Here is a 27,455-nt window from a genome sequence, read left to right as displayed (position 1 = left end):
ACACAATGGAATGAAAAGTGAAATGGCTTTTTTTTTTCATCAATATTGAAGGAGTTTCAACGTGATGTTTTGATTCATAAATACATTGCGGAACGATTCAATCAAACTAATGACTGTGTCACTTTATGTACTATAAAATAACATTTATTTCAACAAAATTATTTCCATATGAAAATGTACTTTGAGCTTCTGTAATATTAAACTGTTGCTACATATTCATAATTTACCTGTAAAATGTCATCATACAACCTGTGATGGTCATGTTCATTGGAACCTGGGCTGACATTCTTCCTATCAAAATCATCTTCTCACCAGTGTCAGGATGAAAAGCTGAATCATAGATGTACTTTGCTCTCCACAATTCATTTTCTGTAAGACCAGGAGGAACAATTCCTTGCCTAAGAAAACAACAAATAATATGGCAATTGCTCATTTCAAATATCTCCCCAGTGCCCTAAAGACAAGTGGCTATAGGTTTTAAAAGCTTATGCTCACCTGAAACACTTGTGCTTGGATGGAGTGACAAATCTGTTACATATAGTCAGTAAAAATTTCAAAACATACAGGACAATAAGCACTTAAAATGAACATTTCAGGCCAGGCGCAGTGGCTCCTGCCTGTAATTCCAGCACTTTGGGAGGCTGAGGCAGGAGGATTGCTTGAGCCCAGGAGTTCAAAACCAGCTTAAGCAATATAGTGAGACTCTGTCTCTACAAAAAATAAAAAAAAAATAAAAAAATAAAACTAGTCAGGTGTTGTGGCATATGTCTGTGGTCCCAGCTACTTGGGAGGCTGAGGCAAGAGGATCACTTGTGCCTGGCAGGTCGAGGTTGCAGTGTGCAGTGATCATACCACTGTACTCCAGCCTGGGCAGAGCAAGATTCTCTCTAAAAAAAAAAAAAAAATTCAAACCCATTCATCTCAAATTATCTGTACTTTTGAAAAGCCAGAAAAGAAATTATATATAGGGAATAGGGAAGCTTCCAACTGTGAAATATTCTTTAAGTGACATATTTTGTAATGTATTTTGAATTTGTAAACTCTAAAATATTTTAACAAACTAGACAAAAGTTATGGCAATTAAGAATATTAATTCATTTTTATATCTGTAGAATGAAAAACTAGTTCAGGAAGAATTTTTTTTTTTTTTAAGACAGGGTCTTACTCTGTCACCCAGGCTGGAGTGCAATGGCGTGAACTCAGTTTACGGCAGCCTTGAACTCCCGGGCTCAAGTGATCCTCCCACCTGTTTCCTGAGTAGCTGGGACTATAGGCACGCATCACCATGCCTGGCTAATTTTTTTTTTGCATTTTTGTAGACACAGGGTTTCCTTAGTTGCCTGGGCTGGTTTTGAACTCTTGAGCTCAAGCAATCTGCCTGCCATGGCCTCCAAAGTGCTGGATTAGAGGCGTGAGCCACCATGTCCAGCCTCAGGAAGACTCTTGACGGAAAAAAAAAAAAAGATAGGTACATCATTCTTGATTTCTTCCCTTTATCAAACAAACACATACTCATTATCAAAAATTTAGAAAATACAGGAATCCATTAGACCAATTAAAATCACTCAAGCCTTTACCTACTCATCTCCACTGGTAATGTTTTCATAAGTATATTTTCAATGTCTCTTCTAGGATCGAAATATGATGTGTTTACTTAAAGCCTTCACACCAGACCTGCTGCTTCATAACCACCTTCTTTATTCAGTAATACATTGTAAACATTTCTCTGTGTCTTTAGATAGTCTTCTTGGGACTCCATGTTTGGATCTCCTTCCATGAACACTCCCGTGGAAGCTGTTTTTCTCTCTCCTGGATTTTCCCTCTGGAGTCCCCTTCCACACTCTCTCGTGGAAGCCTGTCTTCCCCTCCAAAACTCCATTGCTCTCTCTATTCCCTTCCACTTAGTGTGGAAGCTGCTTTTCTCTCCTGGATTCCATCTTTCTGGATTCTCTCACTCAGTGTGAGGGTTAGCTGTTTCTTTCTCTCTCCTTCTCCTGTTTCTCTCTCTTTAAATAAATGGCTTTCTACAAACAAACAAACAAAGATAGTCTTCTATATAATCTATACTGGGTTGAACAGTGTCTCCCCCAAATTCATGTCCACCTGCAACCTCAGAACGTGACCCTATTTGGAAATGGGGCCTTTACTGATGCAATTAGTTAAGATGAAGTCATACTGGATTAGAGAGGTCCCTAAATCCAATGAATGGTGTCCTTATAGGAAGGCCATGTGCAATCGCACACAGAAGGCTGAGTGATGAGGGAGGCAGAGGTTATAGCGATGTACCCACAAGCCAAGGAGCACCAAAAAATTCCTACAGCTTCTAGAACCTTGATAGCCCCAAGGAAGGATTCTCAGAGGGAGCATGGCCCTGCCACACGTTGATATCTGACCTCAAGCATTCATAACTGTGAGGCTCAAGTTGGTGGCAATTGGTCACGGCAGCCTTAAGAAATGAATACACCATCTTTTTAAGTGCTTCATAGTATTCTACTATATGATTATAAAATACTGTAATATATACCAATTTCCTAGTGTTGGGCATATTAATTGCTTCTAATTTTAAACCCTCATAAATAAATCTATCCCCACATCCAAGATTATTCTCAAAGAAATGAGTAAATTTGTTGGAACAAAAGCTACATAGAACATTGAAACTTTAGATATGTCTTTTATCTTTTTTCTCTACTTGACTATGTCTTTTTAAAAAACATCACCATCCACCGCAGCATCATTGTTATTTATGTAATTTGTATATATACTTTATACACTGTAGATAATTAACCCCAATTTTTATTTTTTGGTTGCGTTATCTGCTGTCCTGAAAATTATTATTTTTATGTAATCAGGGAGGAATAAATAAAGTTTCTCTCTAGAATGATTATATAAATGTTCACCCATATTTCTAGCATTCTCAGAACAGTCGTTTCTTTTCGTCATTTAAGTTTTTAATGTATTTGGAATTCTCGTAATATGAAATGTGCACTGGGCGCAGTGGCTCATGCCTGTAAAGCCAACACCTTGGGAGGCTGAGGCAGGTGGATCACCTGAGGTCAGGAGTCTGACACCAGCCTGGCCAGCATGGTGAAACCCCACCTCTTCTAAAGAATATAAAAATTAGCCGGGCGTGGTGGCAGGAGCCTGTAGTCCCGGCTGCTTAGGAGGCTGAGGCAGGACAATCGCTTGAACCCGGGAGGCAGAGGTTGCGGTGAGCCGAGACAGTGCTGCTGCACTTCAGCCTGGGCAACAGGAATGAAACTCCATTTCAAAAAAAAAAAATGTGAAACTTGCTTAACTTTCTCTTTTGGCTGGCCTGCAGCAATTAAGAGTTTGTGAATACTAGTCTTGATTTCTAAACTTTCTATTGTGTTTCCATTTATCTACACATTCTGCTGCCAATACCCACCATTTTAATTTGACAGTCAATTTTAATATTTGATAGAGCAATCGTCCCACACTCTATTCTTCTTTTGCTTTTTCCAAAATGCCTTAGAGATATTAATTTATTCTCCCAGATAAACCTTAGGATGATTTTATCCATTTTATAGGTGATCACAACTGTATTTTGACTGAAACTGTATTAATCTGGGGAAAACTGACACCTCTACAATCTCCAGCCTTTCCACCCTACTGCACATCTCTCCATTTACCCAAACTTATCATGACTCCAAGTGTTTTCATCATTGATGCATATTTCTGGGTACATTTCCTCCCAGGTACTTTACATTTTTTTAAATTGTTCTTATGAAGTGAATAAAAAATACTGTCTAATTGTTTGTTGCTGGTATACAGAAAACTACGGTTGTTTTGTGTCTACTATAAGTAGTCTCATTGTATTTTTATTTGCTCTCTGGTTTTTCAGTTGATTATGGTCTCTCTCTTTTTTTTTTTTTTTTTTTTTGAGATGGCGTCTGGCACTGTCACCCAGACTGGAGTGCAGTTGTGCAATCTTTGGCTCACTGCAACCTCCGCCTCCCCAGGTTTAAGCAATTCTCCTGCCTCAACCTCCGGAGTAGCTGGGATTACAGATGTGCGCCACCACGCCCAGCTAGCTTTTTAATTTTTAGTACAGATGGGACTTCATCAGGTTGGCCAGGCTGGTGTCAAACTCTAACCTCACGTGATCTGCCCACCTCGGCCTCCCAAACTGCTGGGATTACAGGCAAGAGCCACGGTGCCTGGCTGAGTATTCTCTTAGATATTACATGCATTATGAAAAAAAAAAGAAAGGGCTCATGTTCAAGTTTGAGAAAAATGATTAAGCAGCTTCATTTTCACTCCTGGACTTTTTGGAAACTTTGAACAGTTAATAGAATGTGACATTCTCAAGAGTGGAATGTGAACTTTCTCAAATTTGACTACCAAAGCCCTCCTTTCTCTCTCCTTCACTTGATTCCTCGCTCCCTTCCCCTCCTCCCTCTTTTCTTTCTCTAAGTATTCCATTCCTTTTCTTTAGAGGTCTTTTTGGGAAGTTCAGCTCTAGTGTTCCATTATTTCATGCAGTGCTCACTACTGATGTGAGATATGCATTCTTAATAATTAAAGAAGTACTACACATTATTCCTAGCTGATTAATTATTTTATGGGAAATAGATATATACTTTTACCTTCTTTTGGGCATCTATCAAGATGTGGCTTTTTTCATCTGACGTACTGATGTAATAAATTACATTAATAAATGTCCTAAATATAAATCACCTTTCATTCTTGGAATAAATTCTACCAGTTCATGTTTTAACACAAGGTTGGATGTTATGTGTTGGTGTTTTACTTTGGATTTTTGTATTATCCATTTGTAAGACAGGCCATTATTTTCTTTTTGTATATTTTTTATCATTTATTATATCAGGGTTGCAATGAATTGGGAAGCATTTCCTTTTTTTTCTATGATCTCATAATATTTTAAAATTAAATCAGCTTTAATGAGGTGTAATGTAAATACCATAAAAGTCATCTACTTTAAGTACCCAATTTGACAAGTTTTGAAAAAATGTGCTCAGTGGTGTAACCACCCCAGAACTGTGGTATAGGGTATTTCATGTCCCCAGCAGTTACCTTGGGCCCTTCTGGAATTATTCCCTCCCTTTCTGCCAACCAATGGATCTAATTTCTAACATTACATTGCCTTGTCAAGAATGTCATACAAATGGACTCATACAGTGAGTAGATATCTATTTTGTGTATTTTGTGTCTGACCTCTTTCACTTTGCATAATGCTTTTTTGAGATGTACCCTGTTGTTTATATCAGTTGGTTAATCCATTTGATGGATGGATGTACCAGCTATTTATCAATTCTTTTTAGTTATTCCAAAGCCATCTTTGCAAAATTATAACTGAGGAAATTATGACAGTGAAGGAAATCAGACCTAACCAACTCTTGCTTCTAACACTTAAGTTGTTCTTGTTCATTCCTGGGCCTAGGCTGAACTAACCTTGGGAAGGAGTTCAGTTCATAGTTTGAAACAAAATTGGTAACAGCCCCTTCCTGAAAAGAACCCCTTTTTGCCTGGGGTCCAGTCTCTCTTTGCAGGGCTCCTAAATTAGCTACAAGATTAGAAATTACAGTTCAGGGGTTATGCAGTCTCTGACTCCAAGAGTCTGAATCTCCCCAAATTGCTCCTGAGGGTAACATCACTGTACTGTAAAACCTAAGATAAGTTCTTGAGCTATTTTGCAGACCCTGCACTTTGGATCAGCTGACACCACCCAGACCAGTAATCTGGCCCAACCAGTTCCGTCATCACACCAGGAACAGAAGACATTAAGAAAACCTCACTTTGACCCCCTTTGATTCCATCTCCAACCTGATCAATCAGTACTCCCCACTTCCCAAGCCCCTACCCACCAAATTATCTTTAAATTAAACTCTGATCCCTGAATGCTCGGGGAGACTGATTTGGGTAATAACAAAACTCCTGTCTCCCATACAGCCGGCTCTGCGTGAATTAGCCTTTCTCCATTGCAATTCCCCTGTCTTGATTAATTGGTTCTGTCTAGGCAGGAGGCAAAGTGAACCCACTGGGTGGTTACAAAGTCTAGTAGGTGAAATAGGTGTGAAGTAGCATCTCCTTGCGGATTTGCATTTCCCTAGTAACTAATGATGCTGAGCATCCTTCCATATGCTAACTTTCTATTCCTGTATTTTCTATGACCAAGTGTCCTCAGTCTACTCAAATCTTTTGCCCATTTAAAAAAACCGGGTTGGGTAATTACTGAGTGATATAGTTCAACTGATACTGTTCAATATTGATAGAGTTCTTTATATCTTCTGGATACAAATCCTTTATGAAATACACATTTTACAAATATTTTTCTCCAGTCTGTGAATTGCATTTTTATTTTCTAAACAGTGTCTTTTTTCACAAAAAGACTTTTTACTTTTGATGAGGTCCAATTTATCAGTGTGTTTCCTTTCTTTCTGTTTCCACTGATCATTGTTCATTCTTATGTCTTATCTAAGAAATTTTTGTCCATATCGCTGGGCTCAGTGGCTCACGCTTGTAATTCCAGAACTCTGGGAGGCTAAGGTGGGTGGATCACCTGAGGTCAGGAGATCGAGACCATCCTGGCTAACAAAGTCAAACCCTGTATCTACTAAAAATATAAAAAATTAGCTGGGCGTGGTGGTGCATGCCTGTAATTCCAGCTACTCGGGAGGCTGAGGCAGGAGAATTGCTTGAACCGGGGAGATGGAGGCTGTAGTGAGCCCAGATCATGCCATTGTACTCCAGCCCAGGCGGCTGAACAAGACTGTCTCAAAAAAAAAAAAAAAATTTTTTTTTTGGCCCACATCAAAGTCCTAAGATTTTCTCTAGGAGCTTAATAATGTTAGCTGGTATACTTAGGTCTCTTATCCATTTCAAGTTAAATTTTTTTTACAGGATGAGGTAAGGATCAAGGTCCATTTTTTGTATAACAACCTAATTTTTTCAGAACTATTCATTGAACAGAATATCCTTTCCTCATTGAATTATCTCCCCTTTGTATAAAGTCAGTTAACTACAGATGTTTGTGCCTATTTCAGGATACTCTTCTGTTACACGGATCTAAATATGTCTCCTTACACCAATGCTAACCTGTCTTTACTACGAGAGCTTTATAGTCAGTCTTAAGACCAGGTAATGTAAGTTTCTCTACTTTACTGTTTTTCAAAATTGTTTCCAATATTCTAAGCTCCCTGTATTTCCATATAAACGTCAGAACTCGCTTGCCAGTGTCTAAAAAGAGCCTGCTGGAGTTTTGATGATTACAATGAATCTTATATCAATTTGGGAAGAGATGACATCTTAACAATGTTGAGTCTTCCAATCCAGGAACGCTGTATATCTCTCCATTTAAAAAAGACCCCAAGCTCTGTTTTTTTTCTCTGCAATTTGTGTGTGTGTGTGTGTGTGTGTGTGTGCCTGTGTTGGTGTACAGGCATTTTATATATTTTGTTAAAGTGATCTCCAAGTACTTAATATTTTTGTTGCTACTGAAAATGGCATTATTTTAAAAATTTCAAAATTGTTAATTGCTACTAGACAGAAATGAAATTGAATTTTTGTATATTGATCTTGTACCTTGTAACCTTACTAAACCCATTTATCCTAGTTGATTTTTTGGTAAATTCTTTTTTTGTTGTTGTTGAGACAGAGTTTTGCTCTTGTCACCCAGGCTGGAGTACAATGGTACCATCTCAGCTCACTGCAACCTCCACCTCCCAGGTTCAAGTGATTCTCCTGCCTAAGCCTCCCAACTAGCTGGTATTACAGACATGTGCCACCACACCTGGTTAATTTTGTATTTTTAGTAGAGACAGGGTCTCACCACATTGGCCAGGCTGGTCTCAAACTCCTGACCTCAGGTGATCCACCAGCCTGGTAAATTCTTTCTATATAGATGATCACATTTTCTGTGAATAAGGAAAGTTTTCCTTTTCATTTCCAATCTTTGTCTTTTTTGAAAAAAATGTTTAAAATTTCTCTTATTTCCCTAGTTAGAACCTCTAGCACAACACTGAAGAAAAGTAGTGACAGCAGAAATCCTTGCCTTGCTCCCCATTCTCAGGAGGCACGTGTTTATAATTTCACCATTAGGTTTGATGTTAGCTGTAGGGTTTTTGTAGATGTACTTTTCCTTTCTATTTCTAGTTTTCTGACAGCTGTATCATGAATGGATGTTGGAGTTTTATCTGCTTTTTCTGCATCTACTGATATGATAATACTGTTTTCTGTTTTAGACTACTGATACAGTGATTTTTAAATGTTAAACCAATCTTGCATTCTTGTCATAACTCTACTTGAGTTCTGCTTATTTTGGGTGTTGCCCTTTCTGGGTAGATTTAATTTGTTAAATTCTGCTAAGAACTTTTGTGTCTATGTTTATGAGGGGTATTAGTCATTTTTCCTTTTAGTCCCTTTTTCTGGTTTTGCATCAGGGTATTTGTAGCTTCATGAGATGAATGATGAAGTGTTTTCTGACTGTTTTACTTTCTGCAGGAGTTTGTGGTTTGATATTCTTCTTGTGAAAAAATTGTTTCTGTACCTGTGTAAAGCCACCTGGCCTTTGAGATTTTTGTGGGAAACATTTTTCTTTCATTACCATCTTGCTATTTGTTTTCTGTTTGTCTTACCTCCTCCTCATACCTTTTCTTCCCCTTTCCCTGCCTCCTTTAGGATTGAGTCAATTTTGGTAATCTATATACTGTATTCATAGAATGTTATATATTTCACTAAGATTTTTTAAATCTTTAGCAAAAAAGCTATATAGTAGGCTTTATTTTTATATTCTATTTCTCTTTTAGGTAGCTTTCTTATTCCTTTCGTTATATATTTTGAGTTTTGTTTCCTTTAGATTGGATAGACTTACCAGAGGCTTATCCTTTTCTGGATTTATCTAAAGGACAATTTCTTACATTTATTTTTTAATCCTGTTAATTTATGACTTTTTAAAATTAAGTCCTCTGCGTTTTGAAAAGTAGTGTATGTGGTAGTTAACAGCATGAACTCTGTGGTCAGATTGTCTGGGTTTCAATCCTGGCTCTACCACCTACTGTGGCAAGGATTCTGTTAATGCTTCCGTTTCTTAATCTAAAATGGAAATAACAATATCTACCTTCAAAGGCTGTGAGGGTTACATTAGTAAATGTAAAATGATTAAAGCAGTATCCAGGAAGTACTTTGCAGTGTTGGCTAATTTCTTTTTTATTATTCTGTTGTTTTCTAATTTCTTAAGCTGAATTCTCAGTTCATTCATTGTTGGCTTTTATTGTTTAATCATGGATATGTAAAGCTTTAATGAACTTTTCCCTGTGTACAATTCCTTAAGGTTTCATATTCATTTTCTCATTGTTTTTACTTTGTAATTTGATTGTTGTTTTGATCAAATAATTAAAAGGGCATAAAAATTCTAATGTGATTAGATGATCTATCAAAGACGATAAAAGGTATGTTAGAATTTCCTACTATAATAATAGTAGTTTTTTTTTTTTTTTTGAGTTGGAGTTTTGCTCTTGTCACCTGGGCTGGAGTGCAGTGGCATGATCCTGGCTCACTATAACCTCTGCCTCCTGGGTTCAATCAATTCTCCTGCCTCAGCCTCCCAAATAGCTTGCATTCTAGGTGCCTGCCACCACACCTGGCTAACTTTTTGTATTTTTAGTATAGACAGGGTTTCACCATGTTGGCCAGGCTGGTCTGGAACTCTTGATCTCAGGTGGTCTACCTGCCTTGGCCTCCCAAAGTGCTGGGATTACCGGCGTGAGCCACCATGCCCAGCCATTTTAACCAGTTTGAAGTATATAGTTCTGTGGCATTAAGTGCATTCACATTATTGTGTGGTCATCACCACTATCCACGTCTAGAACATTTTCATCTTCCGCAACTAAAACTCTGTACCCAATAAACACTAACTCCCCATTCCCTCATTCCCCAGCCCCTGGTAACTACCACTCTACTTTCTGTCTCTGTGAATTTGACTACTCTAGGTACCTCATATAAATGAAATCACACAGTATTTGTCCTTTCGAGACTAGCTTATTTTACTCAATGTCTTCAAGGATCAACCATGTTGTAGCATGCATCAGAAGTTCCCTCCTTTTGAAGGCTGAATATTATTTCATTGTATGGGATTCCATTGCACGGTGAAACCACATTTGTTCATCTCATCAGCTGAAGGACACTGGGGTTGCTTACAGCTTTTGGCTACTGTGAATAATGCTGCTACGTACATGGGTGTACAAGTATCTGTTCGAGTTGCTGCTTTCATTTCTATATACCCAGAAGTGGAATTGCTCGGACACATGGTGATTCATGTTTAATTATTTGAGGAATCACCTTATGTTATGGCTTATTTTGGGAATTCAATTTTGTACCATCTTTTGACCACTCAAGAAGGGTTTATGAAGAGTTTATGTTTGATGCACTTGCTTATTTTACATATTTTCTTTTTCTTTCTTTGTTTTCTTTTCTTTTTTTTTTTTTTTTTTGAGACAGAGTTTTGTGCTTGTTGCCCAGGCTGGAGTGCAGTGGCGTGATCTTGGCTCACTGCAACCTCTGTCTCCTGGGTTCTAGAAATTCTCCTGCCTCAGCCACCTGAGTACTGGAATTATAGGCATGCACCACCAAACTCAGCTAATGTTTTGTACTTTCTTTTTTTTTAGTAGAGATGGGGTTTTACCATGTTGGCCAGGCTGGTCTCAAACTCCTGACCTCAGGCAATCCGCTCACCTCGGCCTCCCAAAGTGCTGGGATTATAGGCACGAGCCATTGCGCCTGGCCGCATTTTCATATTTTCTGTTGCTGTTGCAAATAAAGATGATCCGCACTAAAATTCCCAAGTGACTGCTCTTTTTCCTGAGAACTTTGCACACATTGCTTACTGTCTTCTGACATTCAGCAGAGAGATGAAAATATTGAGCCCTTTCTGATATGTTCCCTTTTAGGAGCTTTTTTTTTTTTTACTGTTCATGGCTGCTTTGGGAAGTTTTAAAAGTTTATAGAAAAAATTAAAAGGAAAAAAATTGCCATGTGTGGGTCTCTGCTTAAAATAGGGCAGGTCTCTTTAATCACAGAAATGATTTTTCTCACCTAAGGAAAATTCCATTCTATTTTCTGTTGCTATGCAATACATTTAATATTGCTTATTTGCACTTTTCTAGTTTCCTCTTTAGGAGCACCAATTAATTTTATCTTCAGTCTCCATTCTCTTTTCCTCCTACAGAGTCTTTCTCATACCTTTCTTTTTCATCTACACCAGGGATCGGCAAACACTAGTCCGTGGCCTGGCCTTTTTCTCTATGCCTGTCAGCTCAGAATGACTTTTACATTTTTAGAGGGTTATGAAAATGAGCAAGAATATGTAACAAAGAACGCATGACCTGTAAAGCCTAAAATACTTGTTGTCTGCCCCTTTACAGAAAAAGTTTGCTGACCTCTGGTCTTCACCCCTGGGAAGCTTCTCGGGTTCATTCTCTCCATCTGTAATTCTGCTTTTTCTTACTGTGTGATTTCTGATATTGGTTCTTTACCAGTGTCTTTAGTGAGCCTTTTGATTTCAATTACATTTGTAGGTTCTTGGCAATCTTCCTTATGCCATCTTCTTTTCAGCCGCGTAGTGGTCGTCTCATCTCAGCCTCTCTGCTTTCTGTGGCTTGTGCCTGTCCTTCACTATTTTCTCCTAAGGCTCCAGGATGTTCTCCTGGTGTTTGTGTATTCCCTCTTTATGCACATTGGCACACGGCAGAACTTGGCCAGACTCAGTCTTGTTTTTTTTTGTTTGTTTGTTTTTTGAGACAGAGTCTCCGTTTTTTGCCCAGGCTGATATGCAGTGGAGTGATTTCGGCTCACTGCAACCTCTGCCTCCTGGGTTCAAGCGATTCCCCTGCCTCAGCCTCCAAAGTAGCTGGGATTACAGGCAAGCACCACTGTGCCCAGTTAATTTTTAAAATCTTAGTAGAGATGGGGTTTCACCATATTGGCCATGATAGACTCATCTCCTGACCTCGTGATCCGCCTGCCTTGGCCTCCCAAAGTGCTGGGATTACAGGCGTCAGCCACATGCCCAGCCCAGACTCAGTGCTTAATGACTGTCATCGGGTCCCTCTCTACTTAGATGACAGTCAAGGACCTGCTCCCGATGTATCACTTCTGGGCACATTTAGGGACATAGCTTCTAACAATCCGATCCCCTGCTTTGGGCTGACTTTCCCTTAGTGCAGGTGTTAGCAAACTACTGGTCGTGGCCTGTGTGCCCTGCTCGGTAAGAGTGGTTTTCACATTTTTTAAAAGAATTAAAAATAAATAAATAAATAAATAAAAAATTAACAATAATATGTGACAGAGACCCACAAAGCTTGAAATAGTTCCTAGATGATCTTTTACGCACAAAAAGGCCAACTGCTGCCTTAGACGATCTCTACACTGGTAGCATCTCCTCCTCCCTCCTGCTTGGTTCTCTCAACTGACCGCATGCATCCCACATCTGCAATCCCTGCAGGCACGACCACCCGCATGCTTTCCATCTCAGCTCCTACCTACAGGGTTTTACTCACTGGGCCTGTTAACTTGGAAGGAACCAACTAACCCCTGATTCTCAGCAATTTGTTTTTGCATAATGCTGTTTCTGTTCAGAGACAGAAAAATGCATGGAGGGGTTGTGGATGTCAGGGTGGAGGGAGTGGTGCTATTGGAGAACAGGAGGCAAGCTGCCAGGAAAAGGGGATTGGTACCTACAACCAAGAGGGACGACTCTCATTGTCGGGTGACCGTCAACCCTAGGCATCTTTGTTAAGGGTGAGTAGTGGCGGATGCAGCAGGTCTTCTTACTCTTTTCTTCCTTTTTTTTTGGTCAAAAGAATTCCAATGCAAAAAAAGAAGTTGTAAAATCACTAAGCAAAGGTTTAAAGATAACAGCCTAGCATGATGATCTAGTTACACGTTAAATTAAAAAAACGTGACAATCAATGTTACCTGTAATCATGTACTGTTTTTCTCGCACTCTCTAGTTGTTCGTTTGTTAACAGAATGTTCCTGGGGTCAGTTACGGTGAAGAAATGGTTGGCTCGTCCAACAAAAGTGCTTTGATCCCATCGAGGTTCCCTGATGTTAATGTTTGGTGGCAGTTCTCCAGACATGGTCCCAGACTGCAAAGGGTCAAAAAGGCAAGTTCGTTCGTGCAAGGCTTACAATGTCACTACATATTTAGAAACTTTAGAGTCACCCTAAATTTTCAAGTAAAGATTTACATACAATCCTATTTATAAAGATAATTTTGCTATAAATGGCAAAAAGGCCATCTAAATTCACAGCTAACTTTGTCTATAAATCTCAATGGATCTTCACTAAATTTCAATCATTTCCTACATATTTCTCTTTATAAGTACACAGTATTTTAATATGCACTTGTTGGATACCTAGAATTACTCTGGAGAAAACAAAGGTATGAAAAGTTTTAGGACGGGTGCAGCAGCTCACACCTGTATTCCCAGCACTTTGGGAGGTCAAGGAAGGAGGATCCCGTGAACCCAGAAGTTTGAGACCAGGCTGGGCAACATAACAAGACCTCATCTCTACAAAGAAATTTTAAAAAATTATCCAGGCATGGTGGTGCATGCCTATAGTCCCAGCATCCCAGGAGGCTGAGGTGGCAGGGGGGTGTGGGGATCACTAGAGCCCAAGAGTTGGAGGCTGTAGTGAACTATGATCATATTACTGTACTCCAGCCTGGGTGACAAAGTAAGACCATGTCTCTAAGAACAAAAAATTTAAAAATAATAAGTGCTAGGCACGGTGGCTCACGCCTGTAATACCAGCAGTTTGGGAGGCTGAGGTGGGTGGATCATGAGGTCAGGAGCTGGAGACCATCCTGGACAACATGGTGAAACTCTGTCTCTACTAAAAATACAAAAATTAGCTGGGTGTGGTGGTGGGTGCCTGTAATCCCAGCTACTCTGGAGGCTGAGGCAGGAGAATGGCTTGAACCTGGGAGGCAGAGATTTCCGTGAGCTGAGATCGTGCCACTGCACTCTAGCCAGCAACAGAGTGACTCCATCTCAAAAAAATATATAATAATAATAATAACAGTAACAGGATCTGAAGTTTGAACCCATTTTTTTGAGTGAAACAACCAATGTCAAACTACTAAAGTTGTTTAAAGCCCACGAAAATTGTTATTCCTACTAGGAGAAATGACTAATGATAAAAAAAAGGTTTACATGCTAAAAATTACACAACTAAAAAAGAAGCAAATTCATTTAGGCTTCTTTAGTACATAAACCACCAATCAAAAATTAAAAATTACGTTCTTCAAGCCACCAGGGACATAGTGGGAAAAACACATTCGCAGAGCCCCGTGAATATGAGTAACTCTGTAGCATATAATTATCCTATGTTTAGGATAATTATAATAAAAATAAAAATAAAATTTTTATTTTCTGGCTAAAGAGCCATTACTTTTTTTCCAAAAGTAATTAATTTCTTTCTCTGAGTAATACATGTTTATTTTAGAACTGCCTTGTATTGTTATAATAAATGCTTACTGTGGTATTCTGAAAAATACAAGCTTATTACAGAAAATAAAGAATAAAGAAAGAAAATCTCCCATAATCCAGGCACTCTGAAATAATTGTTAATGTTTTGGTACATTTCCTCATAGACATTTTCTATACATGTTATTATACAATTTAAAAAATTAGTTGATATCACACTGTATATTTTAAGATCCTGATTTTTGTGTACGTATTTAATGAGCATCCTTGAGGTCACTATTCATTTTGGATATATAACTACACCCTTAACGTTTTTTTTCATTTTCATTTTAATTTCATTTCATTTATTTTTTAGCATGGAAAAGCACAAACGCAGTCCCCCACTACCACAAATTATGCAGTCGAGTTTCCCACATTTGGGGAAATCACAGGGGTCAGCACATCCAGAGTGCAATGGATAAGCCTCGCCCTGGGAAAACCACCTTCATGATCACGGTATCTCCCCTGCCAGGTAAGTATCACCCTTAATGCTTAAGTGGTTTTGGTTTTTCATCATGGCACATAATGCTTATCCCTGTCTGTGCATCTTTCTTCCTTACAGCTGGTGATTTCCTCAGACTAGCTCCCTCTGCATGATATTAGCAGGCCAGAGGATTTTAACCACTATGAAGTCTTCAAACCATGGCTTACTTACACCTGTTTCCCTTCTCTACATTTCTCATACCAGCTTTAACTGTAATTCTCTTTTCCAGGTCACTTTTCCTTTAAGTTACTTTTTTAGTGCTTTCCAGGTTCTGAGGTATGTTAAGATCTGGGATGTGAATGCTAGGCATTCTTGTAAGGTGTACTTTCTCAAAATCTCCAATTAACACATATCATGGACCACAGGCTCGAAACTGAGCACGTGAGGTCTACAGATGTGAGCAATCTAGTGTATGGAAAGCAGTAGGGCGGTGAGAGTGAGAAGGTAAAAATCAGCCCTGCTATTCCTAAGCAAGCTGCGGTAACAGACACAGAGAAAGCCAGCTACAAAGCTAATGAGAAGCCTATTTCCCCTGGGTCACAATGCAGCTATATGGTATTGTAATAGTTCTCTCTCTCTTTTTTTTTTTTTGAGTGACCACTGCTTTCTTATCTCATTGAGAAATCTTGTTCTCTATCATTACAGAGGGCCAGAAACTTTGCTACTTGCAATCATAACGAGAAGAATGAAACATCCCACTCTTGACACAGAAAGAGTCCTGGGTTTCCAGCCCAGGTGCAGAGTTTCAGATTAGGAAACTTTTGGACACGATATGACAAGTCTATCTTAACTTTGTAGTTTCCAAGGAAACAGGGATGTGGTCGTAATAGTGAGTATCATAGTTCAAGGGGAAGAGAGATCACTTGGTATTCAATTTTCTGAGAAAGTCTGTATCAGATATCCACTGGGGAACATCACAGTTCACCTGGGCCCGAGGGCAGGCACAGGAGGGTAGAGGAGGGTGTGGGGAAGGAAATGGCTGATGGCCTCATATACATTCACAGCCTGGTGCCCATCAGCATGAGGTCCACACCCAGAGCGCAGGCTGAATCCCATGTCCAGCCTTGTGCTGGGCCTCCTGGAACAGAATCTCTAGAAGGAGCATAGCATTTGTCTTTTTAAAAAGCTCTCTCCAGGCGACTGTGATGTGTTCCACTGGTTCAGAACCATCGATCTGTGTCAGCAGCTTTGCAGGAATCAATAGTTCCCTGAGGAGGGGAGTTTACTGTGTTGTACAGTCTCTTCCTTCTTGCTACACCATGATGGGATACAAGAAATGTGTCATTGTATGGAGACATGTCTAAATTTAGAATTAGAATATATCAAATGTATTACAAAAAGCAAAGAGTCCAGTTCATACATGAGAGAGCAGCACTTTTCAGGCTTGTCTACAGAGGCTTGGGTTCTGCTGAGGCATCTTAGCAACCTGCAGGGTGTGCAGGGGAATTCAAGCAGGTGGGTTCACACACTGGCCCCTGTCCATGAGCCACATTCTGAACTTACAGTTACGTGTATTACTCAGCATTTGTTTCTATTCTTAGAGGTCATCGAATAAATGCCATATGTAATCATATAACTGAATAAGACAGATAATCGAGCCTGATTTCCTCCCATTTCTGAATGGACCAATAAAAGATAGAATTCCTACCTTCAAGTAGACCATAGTTCAAACGCATAACAGAATAAATTCTTAGCAGAAAAAAATCTGTTAGCTTTGTTTTTTTTCTAAAAGGTCTAAAAAACTGCTGCTATCTTTAATATCTATTTATTGAGCACCTATTACATACATGACAGGCTCTTGGACTGTATCAGTGAACAAAGAAGACAAAAATTCCTGCCCTGTTGGAGCTGACACTGGCATGGCAGAGTGAAAGGAAAACAAGCAATAAACAAAAAAAACCGCAAAAGATAAGTAAACTATTCATCACATTAGAAGGCAGTGAATGGTTTGGGGAAAACGAACGAACAAACAAACAAACAAACATACCCAGAACAGGATAAGAAGCATCATGAGCAGGGGCTGTATTTTTAAATAGGGTAGTCAGGGCAGGTCTCATTGAGAAAGTAACACTGCAGCAAGATCAGAGGAAAGTGAGGAATTGAATCATGTGGATATCTGAGGGAAAAGGCGTTACCAAGACCTTAAGGCAGAAATGCGTCTGGCGTCTTCAAAGAATAGTAAGAAAATGTGAGCTGAGTGGAGTGAGGAAGCGGGCCATGGGAGATAAGGAGGTAAGAGAGGTAATGGTTTAAGGGTGGAGTCAGACATGTGGGTTGTGTAGTCACCGCAAGGCCTTTGCATTTTACTCTGCAGAAAATGGGAGTCATTGGGGGGTTCTGATCAGAGGACTGAAATGAACGGACTCACAATTTAAAAGGCTCTCTCTGGCTGCTGTGTGGAGAACAGACAGTGGGGAGACAAGAGTCAAAGCAGGAGGAGCAGTTGCGAGGTTACTGCAGAGATCCCGACAGAGCCCAGGGCAGCACAGAGGTGGCAAGAGGTACTGGAATTCTGGGTATTTCTTCAATGGTGCCAGCAAGATTTCTTCACACTTTAGACGTGGGACGTGAGAGAAAGAAAATGCATGGTTCCTAAGGTATTTGGTTAGAAAAACTGGAGCAGGAGAGGGCCTAGGGAGAAGACAGGAAGCTCAGATTTGCATGAAATAAGTTTGAGACATCAAGTGGAGATGTCCAGCAGGAGCAGGTCTAAGTTCTGGGGAGAAGTCTAATCTGAAGATTTCTGTGGGAGCTGTCAGACAGATATGATATTTAAAGTCATAAGACGTGATGAGATCACCAGGGAAGTGAAGGTAAATAGAGAAGAGATCCAAGGACTCTGGTGTGAAGAGGTCAGAAAGGACTGAAGGCACAGCAAAGTGGGCTGGGGAGTGACGGGCGGGTGCAAAACCAGGAGAGGGTGGCAGCCTGAAAGATGAGAGGTCTGTCCGTAGCCAGACTGGCCAAAAGGAAGACATCTTGGTAGCCGGTCACTCCCATTTTTGGATAGTGAAGCGGGAGGAGGTAGATTTAACAGCAATGATGGTGGTAGCAAGAAGGAACAATACATGAAACTGCCCCTCCTCAGGGAACTGTTTATTCCTGCAAAGCTGCTGGTGCAGATCAATGGTTCTAAACCAATGGAACACATCAATATCACCTGGAGAGCTTTTTATAAAGACACATACCATCTTCTTTCTAGAGGTTCTGATCCAGGAGGTCCAGCACAAGGCTGGGCATGGGATTCAGCATGCGCTCTGGGTGCGGACCTCATGCTGGATGGACACCAGGCTGTGGCTGTACCTGAGGCTGTGAGCCATTTCCTTCCCTCCACCCTTCTCTACCCTCCTGTGCCTGCCCTTGGGCCCCGGTGATCTGTGGTGTTCCCCAGTGGAGATCTGATACAGGTTTTTCTCAGAAAATTGAATACCAGGTAATTTCTTTTCCCTTTTAACTGTGATTCTCACCATTTTTCCCTTATGCTTAAAATAAATAATCAAAACAAAAATTAATATGTAACTTTTATAGAATTCTAGTTCCTAATAACAAACTATCTCTAATTTGCTAAATAAAAGGCAACCTTTAGGGCAAGTTTCTGCCATCATGGTCTCATTTTAGAATTGGTTACTTCATTTTTAATTTTTATTTTATTTTTTGGGACAGGATCTCACTCTGTCACCCAAGCTGGAGTGCCATGGTGCAATCGCAGCTCACTGCAGCCTTGACATCCTGGGCTCAGGTGATTCTCCCACCTCAGCCTCCTGACTAGTTGGGACTACAGACATCTGTCACCATGCCCAGCTAGTTTTTGTATTTTTAAAATTTTTGTATTGTTTGTGGACAGGGTTTCACTATGTTGCCCATGCTGGTCTCGAACTCCTGGACTCAAGCGATCTGCCCACCCTAGCCTCCCCTAATGCTGGGATTACAGGTGTGGGTCACTGCACCCAGGCAAAAATATGATTACTCTATAAAATATAAGTATTATCATGCATAAGACCTGGGTAGCCTTAATGATTTATCCAATGTGCTTATTATGTGGAAGCTGAGGTCCAGAGGAGAAATAGCTTGCCCAGCTTGCATGGCAGATGCTGATGGCAGAACAAAGTCTGGGAGAACTCAAAGAAGGACCAGCCTCCAGGACACTGGCCCGCTTTCCATTTACCACTCTCTTCTAGTGATTTTTCTTGAAGTATGACACCAATTAATTTTCTTGAAGTATGACACCAATTACAGTCTGCAGAGAACTGTATCTTGCCCCCTCCCTACATTTTCCTTTAAATAAAAATGTGATCTTTACACTATGAAGTTCTGTACACAAAAAGCTTAAGGTCACTCTGTAGTACAAGTGATCAGGAATGCTGGGGAGGCCTCACAAAAAAATGTTTTCTTTAGTAGGCAAGGAAAACGGAGAGAGATGGAGAGGGGAACCCTAACATTTTAAGAATTTCTATTACATACAAGGAGTTCGGCTAGATGCTGGCCTAATCTTGCAACGTTAGAGACTATTCTATCTCATTTCTCACAACAGTGTGATTTAGACATCCTATGAACATTTTGCAGTCGGAAGAATCAAGATTCTGGGATGTCACTCAAAGCCACCCCATCTTTCCAGCAAGGGAAGAAGTAGGGGTGCTTGACTCCAGCTGCTTATCTGCAGATTCCAGTCAAATCCACTGAAACCACAGCACTGGAAGCTTCTACTGCATGTACTTGTGATGGGCAGAATAATGTTCGCCAAAGATGTCCCATTCTACTCCCCAGAAGCTATGAATATGTTACTTTACATGGTGAGGAGACTTTGCTACATTATTAAGTTAAGGATCTTGAGAGATGGGGAGATGATCCTGGATTATTTGGTGGGCCCAATGTCATCACAAAGCTCCCTATAAGAGAAGGAAGGAGGCTGGGCGCAGTGGCTCACACCCGTAATCCCAGCACTTTGGGAGGCTGAGACAGGTGGATCACAAGCTCAGGAGTTCGAGACCAGCCTGGCCAACATGGTGAAACCCTGTCTCTACTAAAGATACAAAAAAATTAGCTGGGCGTGGTGGTGGGCACCTGTAATCCCAGCTGCTCAGGGGGCTGAGGCAGGAGAATCACCTGAACCTGGGAGGTGGAGATTGCAGTGAGCCGAGATCGCGCCACTGCACTCCAGCCTGGGTGACAGAGCAAGACTCTGCCTCAAAAAAAAAAAAAAAAAAGAGAGAGAAGGAAGGAGGCAGGAGAGGCAGAGCCAGAGAAATAGACATGGGGACAAGCAGAGGTTGAAGTGATGCTGGGCTGTGAGATGCAGCCCCTCACAGGGAAAGGGACTCTGCCCTAGAGCCTCCAGAAGGAAGGCCCACTTGCTCTAGACTTCTGACCTCCAGAACCCTAAGACAATTAATTTGTGTTGTTTTAAGCTACTTAAATATGTAGGAATTTGCTATAACAGCAATAGGAAATGAATACAACACTGTTTCCTCTATTTAAGGATTTCAAGTTGTACCGTAGCGGCATAAGAAATACCAGTTGGGTTTAATAATCTGTGTTCTCCTGTTCCCAGAATTTAAAAAAAAAAAAAATACAGACTAACCAGGAATGCCACATTAGCACTCTCACAAAAACAGCTGATCTCAAATCAGATAACATTTTAATTATTAACCATGATCCCATGTTTCAATTAGGTAAGCCTTCTTTCACGCATGAGCTTACTTCCACCTTCAAGCACAGGAATAGCTTGCACTCCAAGTAAATTGATCTATTTTTAAAAAACAGGAGTCCTGCTTAAAAAAAAAAACAAATACCAAAACTTATTTCCTATTCCATATTAAAATCAACAGCACTGAGCCTGGTGGCGTGTGCCTGTAATCCCAGCTACTTGGGACACAGGTGGAAGGACTGCTTGAACCTTGGAGATTGGAGACCCAACAGGGCAACGTAGTAATCCGTCTCTAAAATAAATGGGGCCTAGCAAGCGTGCTAACATGGAGCGCTCCTTATGCATGGGGCCTGGGCTGAGGAGGGTGTGCCTAGGCACGCCCTGGGCTGGCTCCACTTTGTGCCGGGAGTCTACTCAGGGAGCGAGATCCTGGCATCCCTAGGCCTTGGCTGCTATGTGGGGATCCCCAGGGTGTGCCCCCCTTCCACCAGCCAAGTGGCCCGGTCAGGGTGAGGGCTGACCGGGCCACTTGGTTGGTCCGCAGCATCCTAGTGTGCACCGGCTGGCCCTGTGGCCGGGCAAGGCAGAGAGGCACTGAGGGCATCTGCCCTGCACACCTGGTACTGATGGATCAGCACGGCTGGGTCATGGGGCAGTGCTGCCAAGGGCACCGCTGTGGGGTGGGAACGAGGTCCTGGGGTGGGGGCAATGGTACAGGAATAGCCTTGGTTTTCCCGTGGTCTGGTTAATGCAGCCGTCCATCTGGCAAATTAAGGCCCCTGGGCTTGCCCAAGAATTGAAATTGGGCAAAGATCAGACATCTTTTTTGAGAAGTGTCTTCAGCAATGCTCACAGCCTTTCATGACCTAAGATAGGGACAGTGCTGGACAGATGCTTCTCAACTCTGGATTTCTGCAGACTGCACTGGAGGAAGTCATCATGTTGCACAGCCTTGTGATGACACTGGGGACAGGTGAATAATCATGAAACCACAGAGGCTTCAAAAAGAAAGTTTTGGAGAGCAAGATATTTGTGTTCCCATTGCAGATGCGGCAAGGATAATAAAAAATGTCCATCAGAGGGACAGGCTGCACAAGACGCCAAATGTATTTAAGAGCATGTGGGTGCATCAGTTTCACGGCACCTGAAGCAAGTGAAATGCCAGGGAGAGTGAGGAGACAGTGTGTGGGGAGGATGCTCTCTTTGCCCTGTCTACCTGAGGCTTTGAGAGTTCTGTGGAGTGCTGGGGCGGTACCTTCAGGCATTTAGAGAGGCTAGGAGACAAGGGAACAGGTCTCAGCCCACCACAGACACAGAGGGACCCAGGGAAGCTGTGGAAGAGGCACTTGCTGAGCTGTTACTAGTGGCTTCAGGACCGCAGAAAGGTAGCAGCAAAACGTTATGGTTAATGCAGCGGCACATTGGCAGACTTCTCATGTCCAGCAAGCTCAGTTTTCATGATCTGAAGACATGGTGGAATGGGGCACAGAGGGAAGAGAAAGGGGCTAGAACAGACACGCTAGAAGGAAATGATTGGTGACAGGTGGTCTCTGCCTATTTCAATAGCTGTCATGTGGCTGCCTGGTACTTGGCCGGTTGAGGTGTTAATTCTAAGAATCTTTTTCATGAGTGGTTTTAAAGAAATATCTGGATTTTAAAGGTATTAAGACATTTTGGTGGGGTATGAGAAAAAAGTGGGACTTCAAATTTTGTGGTTGGCTGATGCCAGTTATGCTAAGAAGAAAAGTGACTTTAAGGTTTTATCACACAAAGACATTCTCGCAATGTTGTTGGCTATCTGGAACTGTTAATAATTGTAACATTATACTGCATTTAAATGAACAGACTTTTTACAGATGATATATGTTGAAAAATTAGTTTACCCCTAAAAAGGGACAGGAATAATCCTGTAGAGAAATTAAAAACTGCCTAAATTCAATCTCTTAACTAAGGTTTTGAGTAAATATAGTTTCATGGAGTCTCATCCCAATATATTTCTCAAAGTCTTTTTATTTATTCATTCAAAAACAAAATTAACTTATGCCATCTATATCCCCTGAAGGCCTCTTATGTACTTAATAATGGCTTGGTCCTGGGTTTGCAAAGACCCAACACACAGCTGTTTTTTTCTGGCTGGTTCCTGCTGATGGACGCCCCCTGCCCTGTGGCATAATCTCCAGAGTATCTACCCTGATAACCTATGGAACAAGAACTGGACCTAGGCAAATATTATCTAGATTTCAGTCCCGATGGTGTCATTTCCTTTCTAGACATGTGACTGGGTGAATTACTTTACATCTCTGAGCCTCAATTTTGTCATCTATAAAACAGAGATAAGAGCTGGCTCATAGAGTTGATAGGATTAGCAAACTGAGGAGTATAAGAGGCCTTTATTACTCTTTATTAAAGGGTCAAACAAAAGTGGGATCATTGTTAACAAGCTGGTTTTCCATGAGTTGAAGCTCCTGTCCTCACTGGCCATAGTCCTGTGCGTAAACACAGCTCCAGGTGCTGGGAATGGCTGCCTGAGCTTCCTGAAGATGATCAGAAACAGGTCAGAAAAATAATTTATCTCCAAGATAAACTTTATTTCAAACTTTTAGCTGCATGCTAAGAACATGCTTAACTACTGGAGAAAAAAATAATTTTCCAAAATTTTGTAGAAAACAAGGCCGGGTGCGGTGGCTCACACCTGTAATCCCAGCACTTTGGGAGGCTGAGGCGGGTGGATCACGAGGTCAGGAGATTGAGACCATCCTGGCCAACATGGTGAAACCCCATCTCTACTAAAATACAAAAAACTGTCCTGACACGGTGGCATGTGCCTGTAGTCCCAGCTACTCAGGAGGCTGAGGCAGGGGAATCGCTTGAACCTGGGAGGTGGAGGTTGCAGTGAGCCTAGATCGCGCCACTGCATTCCAGTCTGGTGAAAGAGAGAGACTCTGTCTCAAAAAAAAAAAAAGAGAACAAGTTAGCAGGGAATGTGCTTTATGTGCTTTATCAGGAATTAGTTACAAAGACCTTTAATCTTGGCTGAAGATTAATAATGATAACTACGTTATTAAGCTAGAAACCTGTTGGTTAAAACTACTGTATTTTGAAAGAGTTATGAAAGGGTCTGATTGCCCAGGTTGTTTAGCTGGGGCCAGGCAGGTATGAGACAGCCTGTCAGTCACTGCTGTCACTGTCCGGGGGACATGATGGAGCACCCAGACACTAGGCTTTCCATGCATTGTTAGATTGCTAAATCCTTATGACAGCCCTCCAACATATTTTCCCCTTTTTTAGAGCCACTTGGAGAAATTTAGTACCGTGCCCAAGATGACACAGCCTTCACAGTTCTTCTATCTGACTTTGAAACTCAATTCTGAACCCTCAGAGGCCAGAGAAGATGCATCTGCAAAGGACAATCACACTGACTCAAGGAGCCTGAAAAGCAAATTTCCTGATTTCTGTTTGGGCTGGTCATCTGCACACCTTTCTTACGGGCATGGCCACATAGGAGATCAAATGATAGATCAGAAAGCTGAATTCTGTGCAAAGCATTAGATTCATTCAAAGGGTGTTTCCACTCAGCAATGGATTTGTGTTGCATATGCTTCCCTATTCCAGGAACAGCCCTGCATGGAGATGTGGGGCCTGCCTAGAATCAATGCCTCCTGCCTTTCCCACTGCCATGTCCTCCCCTCCAATGCAGATCCCACTATTTTATTAACTTTAAAACATCCATGTAACATGCCATATTCCAGTCCTCAAGATCAACTATGAGTGAGGATTTCTTAAGCAATATCTTAGCTTTGTGCAGTGGCAGTATCATAGCCAATAAAGTTTATCCGAGGCGCAATTATTGCTAATTGAAAACTTAAGCAGTATCTTAGGATGGGTGATGTTCTTATCAGTTAAAAAACATTCTATTGATTTCTATCTGAGATGGTGGTATCAGCCTGCAAAAAATGACAAACACTACAAACTAATGTTTTAGACACATTCGGATGAAGCTTTACCATCCACTTATAAGAATCAACTCAGAGATGATATATACCAAAGTCTATAAAACTATTTTACCAATTAACAGCCGCTAAAGAAAAACTTAGTAACTCTGATTGTGTAATTAAGCGTAGGTTTGATACATTTTCTAACTTAATGGTGTTTCACTTTCTGGGCAACGGCCCTTTGTTCTCCCCTTTTTAAAAAATGAATTCACTACATCTGATTTCTTACCTTTAACCACAAAGGAAAAACTGGTCACACTCATGGTTCCACTCTAACTGAATGCAGCTCACCACTGCTACACAACAGGATACAGATGCCTAGGCTTCAAGAACAAAGCTGGATGATGGGTCTGCTCTTACAGCCTTTGCTGTCCTGTCTTCCCAGCTTTCTTTGCAGGAAGTGAGGAGCAGGAAGGGATATTCCCTGCTAGTTGGTGCCTTTCTGAGTCCATCCACATGGGATTTCATACAACTTTTACAGAAAATTAAGAACATGCTAAACACGTCACTGATCCTGAATAATGACACCCTTTGCCATATAGGTTCCTCTCTGAAAACTGTAACCACAGATGTCATTTTCTGAACATCCATGTGGTCTGAAAGCCTCAGTCTAATCTCTGAATACCTACTGAGCTGAGATGGGAGCTGATAGCTCCGCCCTGCCAAACACTGCAGTTTTGAAAGTGAGACACCTGCTCGGTGCTGAGGGGAGAAAGGACCTGCTTGAGGTCCAAGAACTTCTTGGGAGCCACCCCATTCATCCTCCCAAACAGTTCCCTGTCATCTCTTGTATCAAGTCTGAGGCTATAGGAGCTGCAAAGCCCCCTCATTTGCCTGCATACTCTCTGAGCACCTATAACAACGCCTGGAACATTGAAGCAGCTCAGTAAACGGGGAATGGACAAAGAAGAGAGAATCCAGAGGCACTCAAGTCAAAATCTAGAAGTCAAGGCAGAAGATGGATTAGGACTGTGATACATGTACAAGTAAAAAGCTATGGGGGTTCAGAAAAGACTTGCCTATGGGGTAGCTAAGTGCCCAAGCTCTGGAGTCAAGCAGATCTAGGCTTTTTCATTCAGGCAGTCAACAAAAATCCATTGAGGGCCTTCCTGGTGCAGGCAATCGGTAGGTGCAGGGGATAGATAGGCTGAGCAAGACAAAATAGGCCCTGTTCACACAAGGGCAAGAAAACAAGTAAACACCTTTAATTTCAACTAGTGACAAAAGACACTAAAGAAAAAGCCCAGAATTTGTGTTACAAAGGGTGTATGTGGGGATGAGGGTGCAATTTTAGACAGCATAGCCAAGGAGAAGCATCTTTGAGAACGCAGCATTTATGACTGAGACTCAGATGGCCTTGTACTATGGATGGCCAGCTATGTGACCTTGGGCAGGTTACTCAACCTCTCTGAGCCCCAGTTTTCTCATCTGGATTGTAGAGCCAACACCCAATACCTTGCAGGGCTGGAAGAGCATAAAAATCTATGAACCTAAGCCAGCTGGCACGCACTTAGTAGACTGTTTATTGTCATTCTGGGCAGGTTAGAGGCCTGTGACAGATGTCAAAGCTCAGGAGAAAAGCGTTAAAATGCAAGGTCCCCGTGGGACCAACCACTATTCCAAGAATCGACTTCCTTGCACATCGCCTACCTACTGGATTGCGAGTTCTAGGGCAGGGACCAGGTGGCCTCCACTGCGACCTCCAGCACCAGCACTCAAAATCGAGAGCGCAGAGAGTCGGGCCAGACACTGGGCCACCTGGCCGCCGCTGTCCCCAAGGCAGCCATCTTGGTGTTCCCGTGGCGGGTTCGTCACGCAGCCGCCGGGGACAGCGCGGCCAGGCGCGCAAGGGAGGGGCGGAGGGCCCTTCCCAACGGGGACGAGGCCCAGGGATGCTGGGCCTCGGGATGCTGGAAGCGAGGAGCTGTCCGGCAGCAGGACGGCAGGGATCCCCCGGCGCAGGGACCCCTGGCCCGCGAAGGGGCTTCCGACCGCCGAGTCCAGGGTCTCGCGCAGCCGGACCGCGGGTGCACGGCCCGAGCCTGCGCGCCTGCGCCAGGCCCCCTTCGCGTTTCCCACCCACCCGGCTGGGCCTGATGCCCGAGACTCACCGCTTCTCCCGGGCCGCCGCCCGCGCCGCTCGCAGGTCCCGCTCAGCGCAGCCTCAGCCGCCACCGGAAGCGCTTCTCCCGCCACGGCGGCCCCGCGCGTCCCCGGAGCGCGTCCTCGCGCCGGGCTGTGAGCGCGCGCCCGGACCCAGGAGCCACGAGGCCCCGGGACCCGCCCTCCCGGTCCAGGCCCAGCCCCACGCCCGCGCCTCGGCTTCTGGGTTCGCGACCGCGCTCTGGCTCCACCAGGAACTCCAAGCCCAACCTCATGGTGGCCTGGGGCTCTGCGCGGGCCGAGGCCGCTGTTTTCCATTCGGGTTTCTCTTAAGGGACTGCTCCTTTATCATTTATTCATTCCCAGGGCCTGGCGTAGCCAGCATCCATGCATGCACTCAGTATTTACTCAATTAAAGTGTGGAGCTTGGCAAGACTGGTGCTACAAGGTGATTTTAGGACTTTAGTGCCACGATCTGATTTATGTCTTTAAAAAAATCACTCGGCTCCTTTATGGAGAACAGGCTGTGTGGAAGGCGACGTGCAGGCAGAGAGGCTGAGAGACTGCTTAGCGAGCAGCTGTGGTTATCCGGGAAAGGAATCGTGGTGTTTTGGACCAGGTTGATAACCTGGGAATATTTAGAGGGCAAATGAAATCTAATAAATGATGAATTACATAATAAATTACATAGAAATATTTCTTTTTTTTTTTTTTTTTTTTTTTTT

At 42.2% G+C, this 27,455-nt stretch overlaps 1 protein-coding gene and 2 non-coding genes across 6 annotated transcripts in view; 1 reads left to right on the top strand and 2 right to left on the bottom strand.

The window, feature by feature from the left end:
• SFXN1 (sideroflexin 1) overlaps positions 1 to 26,965 on the bottom strand; it is a 47,854-nt gene extending 20,889 nt beyond the window's left edge. The window contains exons 1-4 of one of the 4 annotated variants that reach the window (XM_032260389.1): positions 26,739 to 26,852; positions 25,462 to 25,566; positions 12,952 to 13,124; positions 228 to 398 (exon numbers count right to left, since the gene is read on the bottom strand). In XM_032260389.1, coding sequence (XP_032116280.1) covers positions 228 to 398; positions 12,952 to 13,124; positions 25,462 to 25,467 — 350 coding nt within the window. In that variant the 5' untranslated portion in view covers positions 25,468 to 25,566; positions 26,739 to 26,852. Of the gene's footprint in view, positions 1 to 227; positions 399 to 12,951; positions 13,125 to 25,461; positions 25,567 to 26,281; positions 26,442 to 26,738 lie in introns of those variants that run through there. The other 3 variants (XM_032260390.1, XM_032260392.1, XM_032260391.1) reach the window with 3 other exon arrangements.
• On the bottom strand, positions 14,824 to 14,987 carry LOC116538168. The gene has a single exon (XR_004263533.1). It is a non-coding gene; the product is annotated as a U1 spliceosomal RNA (small nuclear RNA).
• LOC116538158 lies at positions 24,429 to 24,562 on the top strand. The gene has a single exon (XR_004263524.1). It is a non-coding gene; the product is annotated as a U4 spliceosomal RNA (small nuclear RNA).
• Positions 26,966 to 27,455: the final 490 nt, after the last annotated feature.

This window comes from Sapajus apella, unplaced genomic scaffold (genome assembly GCF_009761245.1).
Source record: "Sapajus apella isolate SASKATOON/1434 unplaced genomic scaffold, GSC_monkey_1.0 scaffold117, whole genome shotgun sequence".
NCBI lineage: Eukaryota > Metazoa > Chordata > Mammalia > Primates > Cebidae > Sapajus > Sapajus apella.
This window is presented reverse-complemented; position numbering and strand designations above follow the sequence as displayed.